The 15394-nt window shown below is 35.2% G+C and overlaps 1 protein-coding gene and 1 pseudogene across 9 annotated transcripts in view; one reads left to right on the forward strand and one right to left on the reverse strand.

The window, feature by feature from the left end:
- The window catches only part of SPATA6 (spermatogenesis associated 6), a 101885-nt gene extending 86817 nt beyond the window's left edge, over nucleotides 1-15068 (reverse strand). For 3 of the 9 annotated variants that reach the window (XM_039885627.1, XM_039885628.1, XM_039885626.1), the window contains exon 1: nucleotides 14633-15068. In XM_039885627.1, coding sequence (XP_039741561.1) covers nucleotides 14633-15053 — 421 coding nt within the window. In that variant the 5' untranslated portion in view covers nucleotides 15054-15068. Of the gene's footprint in view, nucleotides 1-374; nucleotides 513-13811; nucleotides 13916-14632 lie in introns of all 9 variants that reach the window. The other 6 variants (XM_039885634.1, XM_039885636.1, XM_039885631.1 and 3 more) reach the window with 4 other exon arrangements.
- Nucleotides 4964-5080, forward strand: LOC120580993 (uncharacterized; annotated as a pseudogene).
- Nucleotides 15069-15394: the final 326 nt, after the last annotated feature.

The following is a 15394-nucleotide window of genomic DNA, read 5'->3' on the forward strand; positions in this document are numbered from 1 at the left end:
AGGTTTAGGGGGGGAAAAAGAAAAGAGACTTATAGAAAGTAGTACCACAATATAGCCATAAGTAAAATATTCTTACCTATTTATGTCTCTTCTCTCTTTTCATGAAAATGACTTTTTAGAATTCTAGGTGCTGTATTTTACATAAAATCCCACTATGACAATTTTAGAAACAAGCTGAACCATCATGAAAAAGAAGCACTTGATTCAATGTATAATATAATGCATATTTATTTTCAAGTCTCCAGATTTGTGACAAATCTCCTTTTGAATTAAGTCAAAGTAGATAGCAATAATTTCTCTTCTAGGATTTTATTCAAAATTTGGAACTACTTTTGTTTTTTGTTTGTTAATTTTGATTTGAGATTTGAACTCACCTTTTCAAACACCATTCTGGCATTGAAGACCAGTGGAAAAGTGGCTGGGACACATTGTGTCTTTTTATATTGGCCAAACACACAGATGCTAAGATAGATATCCTCCTTGTCTTTCAGCACCACTCCTGGACAAGTTACCTGAAAGAAATTAGACTGATGTGACTGCTTTATGAACTCCCTGATCTATCCTACTAAAATGACAAAAAACATTATATAAAACACTAGTCTGCTATGCTAATAAAATATACAAATACAAAGAGAACACAATTCTGGTATTTACAGAAGTTAAATGAAATGCCTTTATAACTTCCATTCCTCTGAGAAATTTGTGATTTTCCATTTGGTTATTTGTACCCCATTTGAAGCTCTATGTACTAGCTCTTGGGACAGACACTAACAGTTTTAAGCAGTCAGCCTTAGGCACCCACTCTATGCTGAATGCTGACATAAATTTATTCAGTATCATTTAATCACAAAAGATTAAGACTCAGTAGAAATAAAGTACTATTCTAGAGGACAAAAAAATACTGATAAAGAGCATAAACTTGACCTGTATTACCCTAAATAGCAGGCCACACACACCCTCATGAAAAACAAGATGACAAAGCTTCAAAGCAAGTGAATTGTAAGTTTCTAGTACAATGCAATATTTTTCAAATAAGAAATTGAACTCGACTATTCTCACAGTTGACAGAAAGTACAGGAATAAAATGTGGAGTTTCTAAAAAATACATGGTACACTCTCTCCAGTCCCTGCCATATTTCATTGTCAGTGACCGGCCACGCCCTTAATGGGATCTTAAAGGCTAAGATTTTAACCCAACTTACCCACATAGTACTATTATTCAACGACCTCTAATAATAGGATCAACGTATATTTTTTTATGGTTGTCTGAACTCAAACATTGCTTCCCTGCCTCGCATCTTTCCATTTATCTGAATTACTGCTCCATCTTTTCCTCACTTATTCCCACTACCTGCCAAGGCTTATACCATCTGCCATCTCCTACACAAAACTTCTCTTGATACACCAGCTATCATTATTCAATTTGAACTAATTTAGAAATTTATTATGAATTTACTATATCCAAGTAATATGTTTCAGATTCTCATAACATTTTGTAGTTCCATTAAGGTCCTAATTATTGTTTCCATGCATTTTAATAAAGTGGGTACATTTCCTCTCTTTTATTTGACTATACATTCCCTGAGGACAGAAATTTTATTTTCCTCATTAATGTATCCTAAAACATGAACCTTAAGTATTAAGAAGAAGCTCAGAGATTATGGGTGTTTTTTATATGAAAACAGAGCTCCCCAAAAGGATAGGTGATTTACTTACTTAAAATCACACAGTAAAGGAGTCAAGAATATGTTAAAAGTGCTTAGAATAGTGCCTGACAAATCATTTATCTAATAGAAATTATCATTGTTAGACTAAAAACCATTATCATCTGTCATCTTAATATAGACTATTGCATTTATTAAATGACTAAGACTTCATGTCTCTTTGTACACAGCAGTTTGCTATGCCAGCTATTTTGACTCTATTTCTTATTCTACTTTCCACTTTTGTCCTAAAATTATTAAACTCAAGGTTCTTAGTAAATCTTATTCTGTTCATCATCTTCATATCCTACTCTGCCTTGTTAAAACCAAAGCTGTGTGAGAGTCCCTCAAATCTGTGTTCTCTAACATAGCTGCTGCCCACTTATGCCTATACATGAGGCCACTTTAAATTGAGATGTGTTGTTATTCTTGTAAAATGCAAGACTTTGAAGATTTCAAAGAATTGTTACAGAATAAAAGTAAAATATCTCAATAACTTTTTATATTAATTATATTTTGAAATACTGTTAACATTTATTTAAATAAAACTTATTTTAAAAAATAATTTTACATACTTCTTTTAACTTTTTAAATGTGATTTGTAGAAAGTTTTAAATTACATACATCCATGGCTCATATTATATTTTCATTGGACAGCACTGCTCTAATTGTCCTCACTGGAAAATACTGAGTTTCTTTCCAATTTGTAATATGTAAGAAGGCATTACTTTTTTTTTCTTCACCCACAATTCTACAAATTCTGCCATCCTTTAAAGGAATAGCTAGCAGATTTCCAAAATGAAAGTGGAGGTGGGGTGGGGGAGATAAAGAAAATCAGATGGAACAAACAGAAAATAAATAGCAAAGTGGTTGACTTAAAGCAACTTTATGGAGAATTTCATGAAGTAAATATTATAAGCATTCTAATTAAAAGGCATAAATTGTCAGATAGGAGTTTTAAAAAAGCAAGACAATATGCTGTCTGCTAAAATCCACTTTAAAGACACACAGAAAAAGTACTTTCAGGATGGTGAAATAAATGCCTCCAAAAAGCAGCCCTTCTATGAAAGCGATGAGAATCCTATCAAAAACCGTCAAAATCAACTTTTTAGAGCTCTGGAAGTTAACAAGAGGCTTACGACAACCAAGGAATATTTTTTCTGGTAAAAACAGTGACATTGTGGTGTTTTAGCATAATCTATTCACAACTCTTCCTATCCGGGTCTTCTGTAGCCTTGAAAACCAAAGCCCTTATAGTTATGGTAGCCATGACACCAGCAGCCCCAAAGCCACTGGAGGAGAACAGATTTAGAGCTGCCAAAAAGCCCTAGCCTTAGAGAACTTTCATTGTTTGATCTGTATCACAGTACCATGGAAACTCCTCTTCACAGACCTTCTCTTTATTTGGCCTGAATCAGAGCTTACTCTTGACAGACAGACTTCACCCTCAAGGCATTTGTCAAAAACAATCAGCAGCAATTATTTAACATCATGGATGCCCAAGGCAGGGATCACAATGGGGCAAACAATAAACTAATTAAAACACTTAAAAGGCAAAGCTGGAGAAGTGTGTGTGTGTGTGTGTGTGTGTGTGTGTGTGTGTGTGTGTGTGAGGGTGGGAATCTGACAAGCTATGATATATTCTTGGCAATTTAGAAAGTCATGCACATGTTCAGGGCTATGCACTTGGCTGGAAATAACCTAAGGAAGCCCTATTCTCACCTTTGGCTGACCTTGAAGTTTTAGGCATGTTGGAAGTGAAGGCTAAGACAGAGTTGTAAACTGCCTGCCAGGACATAGAAAGCATACTCCAACATGCACAGAGGGATCCTCAGCAAAGACTGGGTTACTTATTGGTATAAAGCTTTTAAGAAATATAAATCCAGTCATTAGCAGGACAGGAAGCAGAGACTTCAATGGCCATACACAACAAAGAATACAAACTATAGCTTAGGAAAGTAATAAACAAACAAAAAGCAACAACAGCAGCAAATAACAGTAAACCCTAAGAAACAATGGGAGTCTGATTTACAGAATTCCACATTTAAAATACTCAGTTTTCAAAAAATATTATAACATGCAAATAAACAAGAATATGACCTATACATCTTGAAAAGCAGCAAAAGAAAATGATTCAGCAATCCCTTTTCTGAGTATCTACCCAAAAAATTTAAAACGTTTATCCATAAAGATATATGCACCCCAATGTTCACTGCAGCATTGTCCACGGTGGCCAAGACATGGAAACAACTAAAACGCCCTTCAATAGATGTTTGATTAAAGATTTGGTACATATTTACAATGGAATATTACTCAGTCATAAGAAAAGATGAAATGCTGCCATTTGCAACAACGTGGATGGATCCTGAGATTATTGTGCCAAGCAAAATAAGTCAGACCAAAAAAGTTGGGAACCATATGATTTCACTCATATGGGATGTAAAACTAAAAGCAACAAACAAACAAGACAAACAAACAAAAACTCAGAGACACAGGCAACAGTTAAGTGGTTACCAAAGGGAAAGGTGGAAGGGAAAAAGATAAGGGTAAAGCGGGTCAAATATGTGGTGACCAAAGGAAATCTAACTTTGGGTGGTGAACAGACGATGCAATACACATATGACATATTACTGAATTGTACACTTGAAACCTATATAATTTTATTAACCAATGTCACCCTAATAAATTTAATTAAAAAAAAAAAAAGAAAAAAGATGATTCAGCAGATACCAGAAATCCTCAATAGGATTAACAGCTAATTTCTCAGCAGAAACATTAAACCAGAAAGAAGTGGGATGGCTTATTTAAACTGCTAAAAGAAGAATTCAATATCTAGAAAAAATATTCCTTCAAAAAGGAAAATTAAGATATTCTAAGAAAAGCAAAAATAGTTATTTCATTATTAGAACTCTCCTATCGGAAATACTAAAGAAAATCTTTCAGAATGAAATGAAAGATACCATACAGCAACTCATAACCACATGAAAAAATAAAGACCAGTAAGGCAGCTACATAGGTCAATACAGAGATAAGATAAATGTATTTTTTCTTTCATGTCTCCTTTCTTATTTAAAATAAAATTGCATAAAGCAACAATTATTAAACTATGTTGAATGGGTTTATATGCATAAAGATGTAATTTGTATGACAATAAAAAAAGAAGAGGAGAGGGAAGGGAACTAAATAGAAATAAAAGTTTTGTATACTACTGAAATTAAATAATCCATCCTAGATTGCTATAAATTAAGATGTTAATTGTGGTCTACGGCCATGCTACCCTGAACAAGCCCCATCCCATCTGATCTTGGAAGCTAAGCAGGGTGGGGCCTGGTTAGTACTTGGATGGGAAGTACTAGGAAGACCAGGTGCTGTAGACGCAAAAAATAAAAAATAAGGGATTGTAAGATGACAAGGTCTTTGCAATCTGTGAGGTCAACCAAGGGTTGCCTCACCCCCCAAAAAATAAAATAAAATAAAAATAAATTTTAAAAAATGTTAATTGTGAACCCCAGGACAACCACTAAGAAAAAAACTTTAAGAAATATAGCAAGAGAAACAACAAAATTAAAATGGTACATTAGATAATAGTTAATACAAAAGAAGTTATTAATATAGAAACAAAAACAAAAAAGACATAAGACATAAAGAAAACAAATAGCAAAACAGAGGTAAATCCTATCTTATCTGTGATTACATTAAAGATAAACTGAATAAACATTCCAATCAAAAAGTACATGAAGCAAAAACAGACATCACTCCAAAAAAGATAAACGAATGGCCAATAAGCACATAAAAACATGTTCAACATCATTAGTCATTAGAGAAATAAAAATAAAAACCACAATAGGATATCTCTTCATACTAGCTAGGATAATGATAATAAAAAAGATGGACAAACAAATGTTAGGGAAGAAGCCTAAACATTGGACCACAACAATACATTACTAAATCATTCATGAGTCAGAAAAGAAATTATAAGACAAATTAGAAAATACTTTAAACTGCATGAAAATGAAAACATATCAAATTTTGTTAGATATAATTAAACCACTTCTAAAAGGTACATTATAGTATTAAATCTTACATATTCCCTTCAATTCTTTTTCTGAAGAAAAGACACTGACAAAATTTAAGCCCCATTTATGATAAAAGCTCTCTGCAACTAGGAATTGAAGGAAATTTCCTTAACTGGTGAAAAATAGCTATGAAAAAGCCTAAATCTGGTATCACACATATTTAATACTGAAAAGACTGAATCCCTTCTCTTAATATCAGCAAAAAAGTAAGGCTATCCACTTTCAACACCTCAATTCAACAATGTACTATATAGGTTCTAGCTAGTGCAAAAGGTTAAGAAAAAGACATTTAAAAATAAATGAAATAAAAGGCATACAGATTAAAAAGGAAGAAGTAAAACTAAATCTATTTTCAGACAACATAATTTTGGTCTACGATCAACAAATATGCTTCTAGCAATGAGTTTATCGAAGTCACAGGACATAATGTCAATATGAAAAAATCAATTTTGTTTCTGTATACTACCAACAACACTTAGAAAATGAAATTTTAAAAAATACCAATTAGAAAAACATTAAACAATAGGTATGCACTACTCATAAATTTAACAAAGTAAAGGTATAAATTTATTTTATAAATTTAAGTAAAAGTATAACAGTAAATAAAGATATAAAAACTAGGTACAAAATTAACAAAATATGTGTAAGACCTGTATACTGAAAACTACAAACATCACTGAAAGAAACTGAATACCTAAATAGATGAAAAATATACCAGGATCATAAATTGAAAGACTCAATATTGTTAAGATAATAATCCTTCAAAACCGGTCTATAACTGCAGTGCAATCCTAAGCACTAAGAAAACCAACAGAGTTAACTATCATGAGATAAATTCACATCAAATGAAAATTAACTTGCATAATCTGAAAACAATTTAAAAATAAATATTTAGGATCTCTCATCTAATAAGAGAGAAAAACTCCATGAAAATTATAAAATTAAAATAAGTAAAATAAAAATATTTGGCAGATATTTAAAAATAGAGACTACATGAGAAATCTTAAAATATTTAGTCAATAAAGTTAAAAAATCTCAATATAGGAGATAAAAATATTTAACTTAAGTGAATAAGAATATAATTCTGATGAATTCTCCCAGAACAAGAAAATATCAAAATAAATATTCCATCAACAAAAAACACTTAAGATACATAGAGAATACAGATAAAAGTTTCAATAAAAGTCTAATAGTACCGTTAGAAAAGAGAAGGGCAGAAAACAATATTCAAAGATATAATAGCTAAGAATTTTCTGGAACTGAAGAAACTCAAATTCTCAGATGTAAAAAATACCCAGTACAAAAGAGAATAAACAGAAATGAATCCACAGTTCTACACATCACAGTGTACTGGAATACATCTAGGATAAAGTGAAAATACATAATTATAGTGAAAACTTTAACCTCCATTACAACCTGGTAGAGATCATGCAGACAGAAATTTAATATGGAATTGAAGATATTTCAGAGAAAATAAACTTGATCAGATAATGGTAGATGGAGCCCTATCTACCATAATATCTAAATGAAGTTATATATTATTTTCAAGTAAAGAGAATATTCACAAGAATTGAATAGGTGTTAGGACACAAAGGAAATCTCAACAAAAATAATATCATACAGACCTCATTCACTATCCCAGTGAAATTACATTAAAATGCCACCATCGAAGACAGTATGCATGTAAATGTGTAATTGTGCATGTATGTGGGGGGTTGTATACACACATACAAATCCTATGCATCTTGAAATTAAAACAAATTCCTAAATAGCTCATAAGCTAAAGTAGAAATAAAAATATAACATAAAATATTTAGAACCAAATAATTTTAAAACAATATTATCCATTCCTTTAGAATGACAGTTAAGAAGCTCTTGGAAGTAAATAAAGTGCCTTAAAGACAGGTATTAAAAATGAGAAATATATTGAGGAATGAAGAGAAATGATAGCACGAAATTTAGAATAGTGATTAGCAAAAGGGAAGAAAGGAGGAAGGATTCTCTTACAGATATACAGGAGGTTTCACCTTCATCTGTCTTACTTCTTAAGCTGGTAGGTGGATACATGTGTGTTCATTATGTTACTCTTTGTAACTTTTTTATGTCTGAAATATTTCAAAATAAATGTTTTAAAAATAAAAAAAAGGTAAAACTAAATAAGTATTTGATTCATAAACTAAAATCTCATTAATGAACACTAATGAAAAGATCCTAAATTTAAAAAATTAGCCAAATCCACCAATATATAGTAAAAATAATACATTCTGATCAAAAAGAATTTATATAAGACTGAAATTAGTGCAAAATCACAAAATGTGTCCTTTTTATAAGTATTCTATAATAATCTCATTAAATTGAGAAAAAGCACTCAGTATAATTAAATGTTCAAAATATTTTTAAAACTAGGAGTAGATGGGAACTTTCTTAACTCAATAAATGAAAATCCTATAGCCAATATCATATTAGGTTGAACTACAAGAAATAGCCATGTTTGTTTAAAGTTAAAAAAAAGATCCACTGTCAGCAATTTAGATTCAATCTAATACTGGTGAAACATCAGAAGCATAGCTTAAAAGAAAAATAAAAGACAAGTATATCTACTATTATTTCTACTATTTAACATTATACTGGGGATTCTGTAGTCAAGGACATACATAAGAAAAAGTAAATAAAAGAAAAAGATTATACAGGAGAAGTGAAAACTGCATATTTGTAAACATGATTTTCCACACGGAAAATTCAAATAACTATTAGAACTAGTAAGAAGCTTCAGCAATGTTTGCTGAGTACAAAATGTGCAACAAAGACATGTAAAGAATGTTCATAGGAGCACAATTTGTTAATATCTCCAAGCAGGAAAAAATGAAGGCGTCCACCAATAGAATGGATATAGAGGAACTGAATAGTTTTCCCAAGAAGACATACAAATGGCCAACAGGTACATGAAAAAGTGCTCAGCATCACTAATCATCAGGGAACTGAGAATTAAAACAACGATGAGATATCACCTCATACCAGTTAGAATGGCTGTAATCAAAAAGACAAGAGATAACGAATGTGGGTGAGAGTGTGGAGAAAAGGGAACTCTAGTGCACTACTGGTGGGAATGCAAACTGGGTACAGCCGCTATGGAAAACAGTATGGAGGGTCCTCGAAAAATCAAAAATAAAACTGCTATATGATTCAGAAATCCCATTTCTGGGTATTTATCCAAAGAAATTGAAATCAGGATCTCAGAGAGCGATCTGCACTCCCATGTTCATTGCATGACTCACAATAGCCAAGGTACAGTAACAACTCAAGTGTTTGTGGACAGATGAATGGACAAGGGGGTGGTATACATTCACAAAATAATATTATTCAACTATGAGAAAAAAAAGAAATCCTGCCATTTGTCAACAGCTTGGATGAACCTTGAAGACATTATGTTAAGTGAAACAAGTCAAATAGAGAAAGACAAATGCTGTGTGATATCACTTATATGTAGGATATAAAAAGACAAACTCAGAGAAACAGATAGAATGGTGGTAACCAGGGGATCGAGGGTTGTGGCAGGGGTGGGGGGAGAGATGAGGAAACACTGAACAAAGGGCACAAACTTCCAGTTATATGATTAATAAGTTTAGGGATTTAATGTAAAGCATGGTGATTGGTGATTACAGCTAATAATACTATATAATATACTTGAATGTTGCTAAAAGAATATAGATCTTAAATGTTCTCACCATGGCAACTATGGGATGGAAAGGAAGTTGTAGCTAATACTATGCTGGTAACCATTTTGAATTTATAAGTATATGAAATCAAAGCATTGTATACCTTAAGCTTACACAGTTATGTTCGATTAGTATCTCGATAAACCTGGAGGCAAAAAAAAAAATGGATAAAGAAGTATTGCCTCACAAAACAACAAGGATGAATTGTCATGGGAGGGAGAGAAGGAGGGAGGGAGAAGGAGATATGGATATTTCAAAAATTCAACATATATTGTGACAGAAGTCAAGATACTGGTTACTTTTGGGAGGGAAAGGATGGCAGGTGGAGTGGCTGAAAGGATGGAGCGATATTCTAATTATTGATCTGGGTAGCGATTACACACTGAGGATTTCGATATACTTTATGAAAGTATGCTATAGTTCCATAAAAAGTTAATTTAAAAAGTCAATAGCATTCTTTGTTTACCAGCAACAACCAAAAATTAGAAAATGAAAAGAAAAAGGCATTACTAAAGAAAGCAAAACCAAAGTGGAAAAATAAGCTTCAATTAGAAGATCTTTGAAATTTACATAACATACAACAAATAGAGGTTAGCATCCAACATATATTGAACAAGAAGAAAAAAACTCTTACATACCTATAAACTGGCTATTCGAAAAAAAAAAAAAAAGAAAAGAAACCCCTAGGATTAGAGACTGGAGTTATGCAGTAGCTAGAAGAACCAGTAAGTCTTCTCCCCTAGAGCCTTCTGAGGGAGTGCTGCCCTGGCGATATCTTCGTTTTGTACTTCTGTGTTCCAAAATATAAGGGAATAAGTTTCTGTTGTTTTAAGACATCAAGTTTGTGGTAATTTGTTACGGCAGCCCTAGGAAAATAATACAACTCCCTAAAATTCAGTAGTTTCATTTATAAATCTATTCCCTAGAGCACTGAGCCTCTGTAAGATCCAAAACCCCTCTATAACAAATATTTTGCAATTTATATATAATTTCTTAGTTATATATATAACTAAAAAATAAACCAATATCCTAACTGAAAAAATATAGAGAAATAATTTATAATAAAACATGTATTCTACATGTAAATGCTCAAGCAGTACTAAACTAAAAGATATATCTGTACCTATATATACAGAAGCTACATGAGATGGACAGTTTCAAAAGCAGTATGACAGGTGTCACATATTGGCAACCCAACAAAAGTAGGGCTGACACTGGTGCCATGATTTTCTGAAAAATAAATTCTTAAAATTCTAAATAAAACGAAGTACACTATTTCCTCAATTTACATGGTAATTGTATTCCTGGAAAACTTATGGTATTTTAAAAGCTTCCCCCCAAAAAGAGACTTTGTGTTTATATACAAAACAGAGTTAGGTTCTTAATACCAAATAATTATAAATAGGTTTTCATCTACATATTCAATGGAACATTCAAGTCTAACAGAATATCAGACAATTAACACTAACAGGACCCCACCGCCACCTCTATGGCAAACGAAGCCCAACAAATTTTTTAAATGCTCCCTAGAATACTGTACCTGCCCTTGAGAAAAACTGTCACTTTGACACCAGGAGATATGTACAAATATAGTCACTGAGACATTGTTTGTAATATTAAAAAACAGGAAAATACTAGCATGTACAAGTTCATCAATAAGGTAATAAAAATTAAAACACTGTCATATAAACAAACAGCATTATATAGCAATTAAGGAAATGAACTAGATCTGCAAAAAACAACACTGACAAATTTCAAAAAAACACTGAAGTGGAAAAAACAGGTTTGCAGAAAGACACATACAGTTCGATGCCATTTGTATAAAGTTTTAAATGAAACAACAGTAGAGGTAGTACACAGACATACACAAATATGTAGTAAAAGTACAAAAACCTGATTGAAAAAAATACATTCCAACTTTATCCATGGCAGTCACAACCTGGTAACAACCCAAATAATTACATCAATAAAGAAAATAAAGAAAACAGAAAAACATGTTGTGATATGCACATACAATAGAATATCACTCCACGATCTAAAAGAACTACTGATAAACACAGCAACACGGATGAATCCAAAAATATGATGAGCAAAAGAAGCCAACACAAAATATTACACACTACATGGTATCATTTACTATGAAGTTCAAGTACCAGCAAACTAATCTATAGTGACACAAATCAGAAGAGTAGTTCTCTGCATGGGGCTTGAAAGGGGTTTAAGGTAATTTCCTAGGGTGAGAGTAGTGTTCTAAATCATGATCTAAGTAATGGTTACATGAGTGTATGAATTTATCTAAATCCACTGAAAATTAAAAGGAAACACTGTGGGAATGAAATATAAAACTACTCTATATTAAAATGTACCAAAGAGACCTAACAAGGAAATTCAACATGTAAACTTTGATTTCTGGTTTGATAATGTTAACTATATAATTCATTTTGGGGACAACTGGGAGAGCTTGACTTAGACATTAAGCAATTATCATTAATTAACTGTGTGACAATGGTTTTGTGGTTATATACAGCAATCCTTATTTTTAGAAGATGTATATACAGGTATTTAAGAGTGAAATATATCAACAACTTTTAATTTTTCAGCAAAAATATTTATTTTATACATATGCATACACATATGTACAGATAAATCATATTAATGTACATAGGTCATGAGATATAGTTATTTATTGTGCTATTTTCCAGATACTCTTATTTTGAAAAATGTCAATATAGATATAATCTTCAGGATATACTTAGTGAAGAAAAAAAGCAAAGTGCAGAATAGCATAAATAATATGCTACCTATTGTATAAGAAAGTAAAAAAAAATATATGGAGTGTATTGTGTGTGAGTGAGTGTCTATCTGGTTATATTACAAAAGGAGATACTAGAAGAATAATTCGAAAATGAATAAAAATGGTTACCAATAACAGATGTAGATAGTAAACAGATTTGAATAGGGCTGGAATTCAGACTTCTCTATGCAATTTTATAGTTTTAACTTTTATACCATGTAAATGTAAAAAATTAAATTTAAAAAGAAAAAAGTTGAAAAGATGTTAAAAAATCTATGGTCATATAATTCCTCTATTCAATCAAAGCCAAATTAATCAAGCTTTTTAAACTTGTATGGTTATTAATAGTCTTTTCTGCTCCTTCTCAGCATCAGAGGCATTTAACCTGGCTGTGCTAGTCAGAAAACTTAGCGTCTTGTTGTAGATGTGCCCCTTAAAAGTTGTGTAACACTAGAAAAATAGTCATGCCAAGCCTCGATGATTTTTTCACCTGTAAAAAGGAATAAATCCAATGAGAGCTAAGATTTCTTAGAAACATGAAATTCTGTCTCAAATATTTAAAAAAAATTAAATAGGAAGGTTTCCACCCGCATAATTTCTTAAGCCTCCACAAACAACAAAGCTCCATTTTACATTAACTTTCTGCAGTACAACTAATACTGAGCAGAAAGAGTAGTGAAATAAAATCTGTTTCTCAGACTCCTTCAGGCAGTGATCAGTTACAGTACAACAAAGTACTTCCTCTTAGAAGTCTATATCCGCAAAGGAAGGGAAACAGCAGCCAGCCTGTCAGGCTGCAAAATCCCATTGGTTAGCAGGGGAGGAAGCAGCAGCCAGTAACAAAGTCTGTTGAGTTTTAGTAACTGCCCTGAGCAAGCGGTTCAGGAAGGTTCATGTATTCTTTTGCTGAACATCTTACTATACAAAAAAGTTACCAAACTTTAACAGTTGTGGGAGAAAACATCCCGAACTAGCGATACAGAATTTCCAAAACAGCAAAGAGAAAAATCTCTGCTGTCTTAAAGGCAAACGGTGAGTGCCAAAAACTCATCTCCTCCACCCCTGCCACACACTCTGCCCTACTCAACCTTCCCTCTAAAAGTCTTATGAATTCCCTAGATGTTTCATGGACTGTGCTGCAGCAGACTCATTCTAATGTGAGGAGGGACAGCCGGGAAGGGGTAGAGGGAGCCTTGCCTGCAGGGTGCACAGGAAGGAAGTGGGAGGGCTGGCTTGGTGCAGAAGTGTTGGGCACTTAAATTTTTGCTAGATCAAAGACTGAGTTGAGAGATAAGACTTAGAGAGGTGGGAGGGAAAAAAAGGACTGAAGGACGAAGTCTGGTTCCAAACTGCTTGCAAATCTAAACTGGGGGTATGGAACGGCTTTTGGGGGATTTACAGAAGCTGGAACTTTCTCATCTGAAGAGAAAAAGGGGGTTCTCTAAACAATGAAGGGGAAGTTTTCTCATAGCATGGAGAGGTCCAAGCACCCTCACCTAGGAAAGGACTTGAAGTTCTCTACCTGGGCTGGATCTGCACAGCAGGTTGGGGGAAAAGGAGCCTCTTCAGAACGCCTGGGTGGGGATGCAGGTCCTCCAGAGAGACTTCAGAGAACAAGTAGTTTCCCTTTAAAAGTTGGTGCCTCTTTAGAGCGACAGGAAGGATAAGTGGTCTCTCTCAACGTCGGGAGGGTTTAGGGATTTGGAGGGGCCTGGAATGATTTCTATGGGTTTGGCTCCGGGAGTTGGGGGGAAGGGGTTGGTGGCAAGATGCTTTGTGCAATGATGACACACTGCAGTTGTTGGGTGTGGGGATTCTACATTGAAAACTGAGAGTAAAGGCCCAAATCAGAAGCTTGGAAAATTGAAAAAGTCCGTCTGCAATATGTTTCTTTCCCCTCCACCCCAAGACTGGAGAGAAGCGGGGCCAGTGGTACTCTCTCACTAAAAGACCAGGGGGAGAAAAGAGGAATTTAAGCAGAAGTCCTCCCCGCCCCCCAAAAAAGAAAACTTATTGGAAAGTTGTGGGCGGGAATAGGGTCTCTAAAGCGCTTTAGAAATGATTTGAAGGAATCCCAACGGGGAGTTGGGATGAAGCCAGGAGAGTTGAGGCTGAGGCAGGGGGTCGGACCTCAGCGTGGCTGGAATGGGAGAGCGCTCATGGGTTTTAGATGGGGAAGACCGAAGTGACGAGGGAGCTAGTCTTCCTAAGGATGATTTGGAGGGTGAAGGAGGTTTCGAGGTGACTCGGGGTTCTCGGAAGTTAACAAGAGGCGTCCCGAGTAAATTCCGGGGCCTTACTGACACCCAGGTGACGGGGGCTGGGAGCGCGACCGGTACTCACAGAGCGGATCTCCAGCGCCAGGGCGCATTGCAGCGCCTTCACCTTCGGCATCCGCGCGGGGTGGGGCGGCGGGGAGGGACCCCGGCCGCGGACCCGAGTGAGGCGAGGAGACGCGGGACGGGGAGGGGTCAGGGAGGAAACGAGGTGGCGGCGGCGGTGGCAGCTGTGGCCCCCAGGCCGGGGCCCGCGGTCCAGCCTGGGTCCCGCCCGAGCAGCAGCTGTGCGCGGGGCGCGGACTCGTTGTCATGGCAGCCAGGAGGGGCGGGGCCGGAAGAGAGGTGAGGCGGGTACGCGCCCGAGCCGCCACGCAAGGACGAGCGGCTGGGGGCGGGGCTCGACGATGACTTGGAGGGGAGGGGCCGCGCGAGGAGGCGGGGCTTCCGAAGTGTGGGGTGAGGGCGGGGCAGTTCTTCTGTGACATCAAACTACGGGCAAAGGAGAGAATAACCGTTTGTATGGTGAGACAGTGCACAGATCAGGGAGTTGTACTCAGGAGCCCTGAGTTCCATCGTGGCGATGGCACCTTGGGCTAGTGGTGTCCCTCTGTGGCCTCAATTTCCCCGACTGCAAAAGAGTAATATGTAGTTCTCTTTTGAATTTCACTATACAATTTACAAAGGCAGCATGAGGAAACTGAGGATTAGAGAAGACCGGCCCAAATCAAAGGCAGAATCAGGAATGGAAATCGGGAGCTCTCAAGTAGAAAACCAGTTGCCGCCCTGAGAAGAGGGGCTTGAATCAGATCACCATGTTCCTCTTTCT

Source organism: Pteropus medius, unplaced genomic scaffold (genome assembly GCF_902729225.1).
Source record: "Pteropus medius unplaced genomic scaffold, Ma_sr-lr_union100, whole genome shotgun sequence".
NCBI classification, from domain to species: domain Eukaryota; kingdom Metazoa; phylum Chordata; class Mammalia; order Chiroptera; family Pteropodidae; genus Pteropus; species Pteropus medius.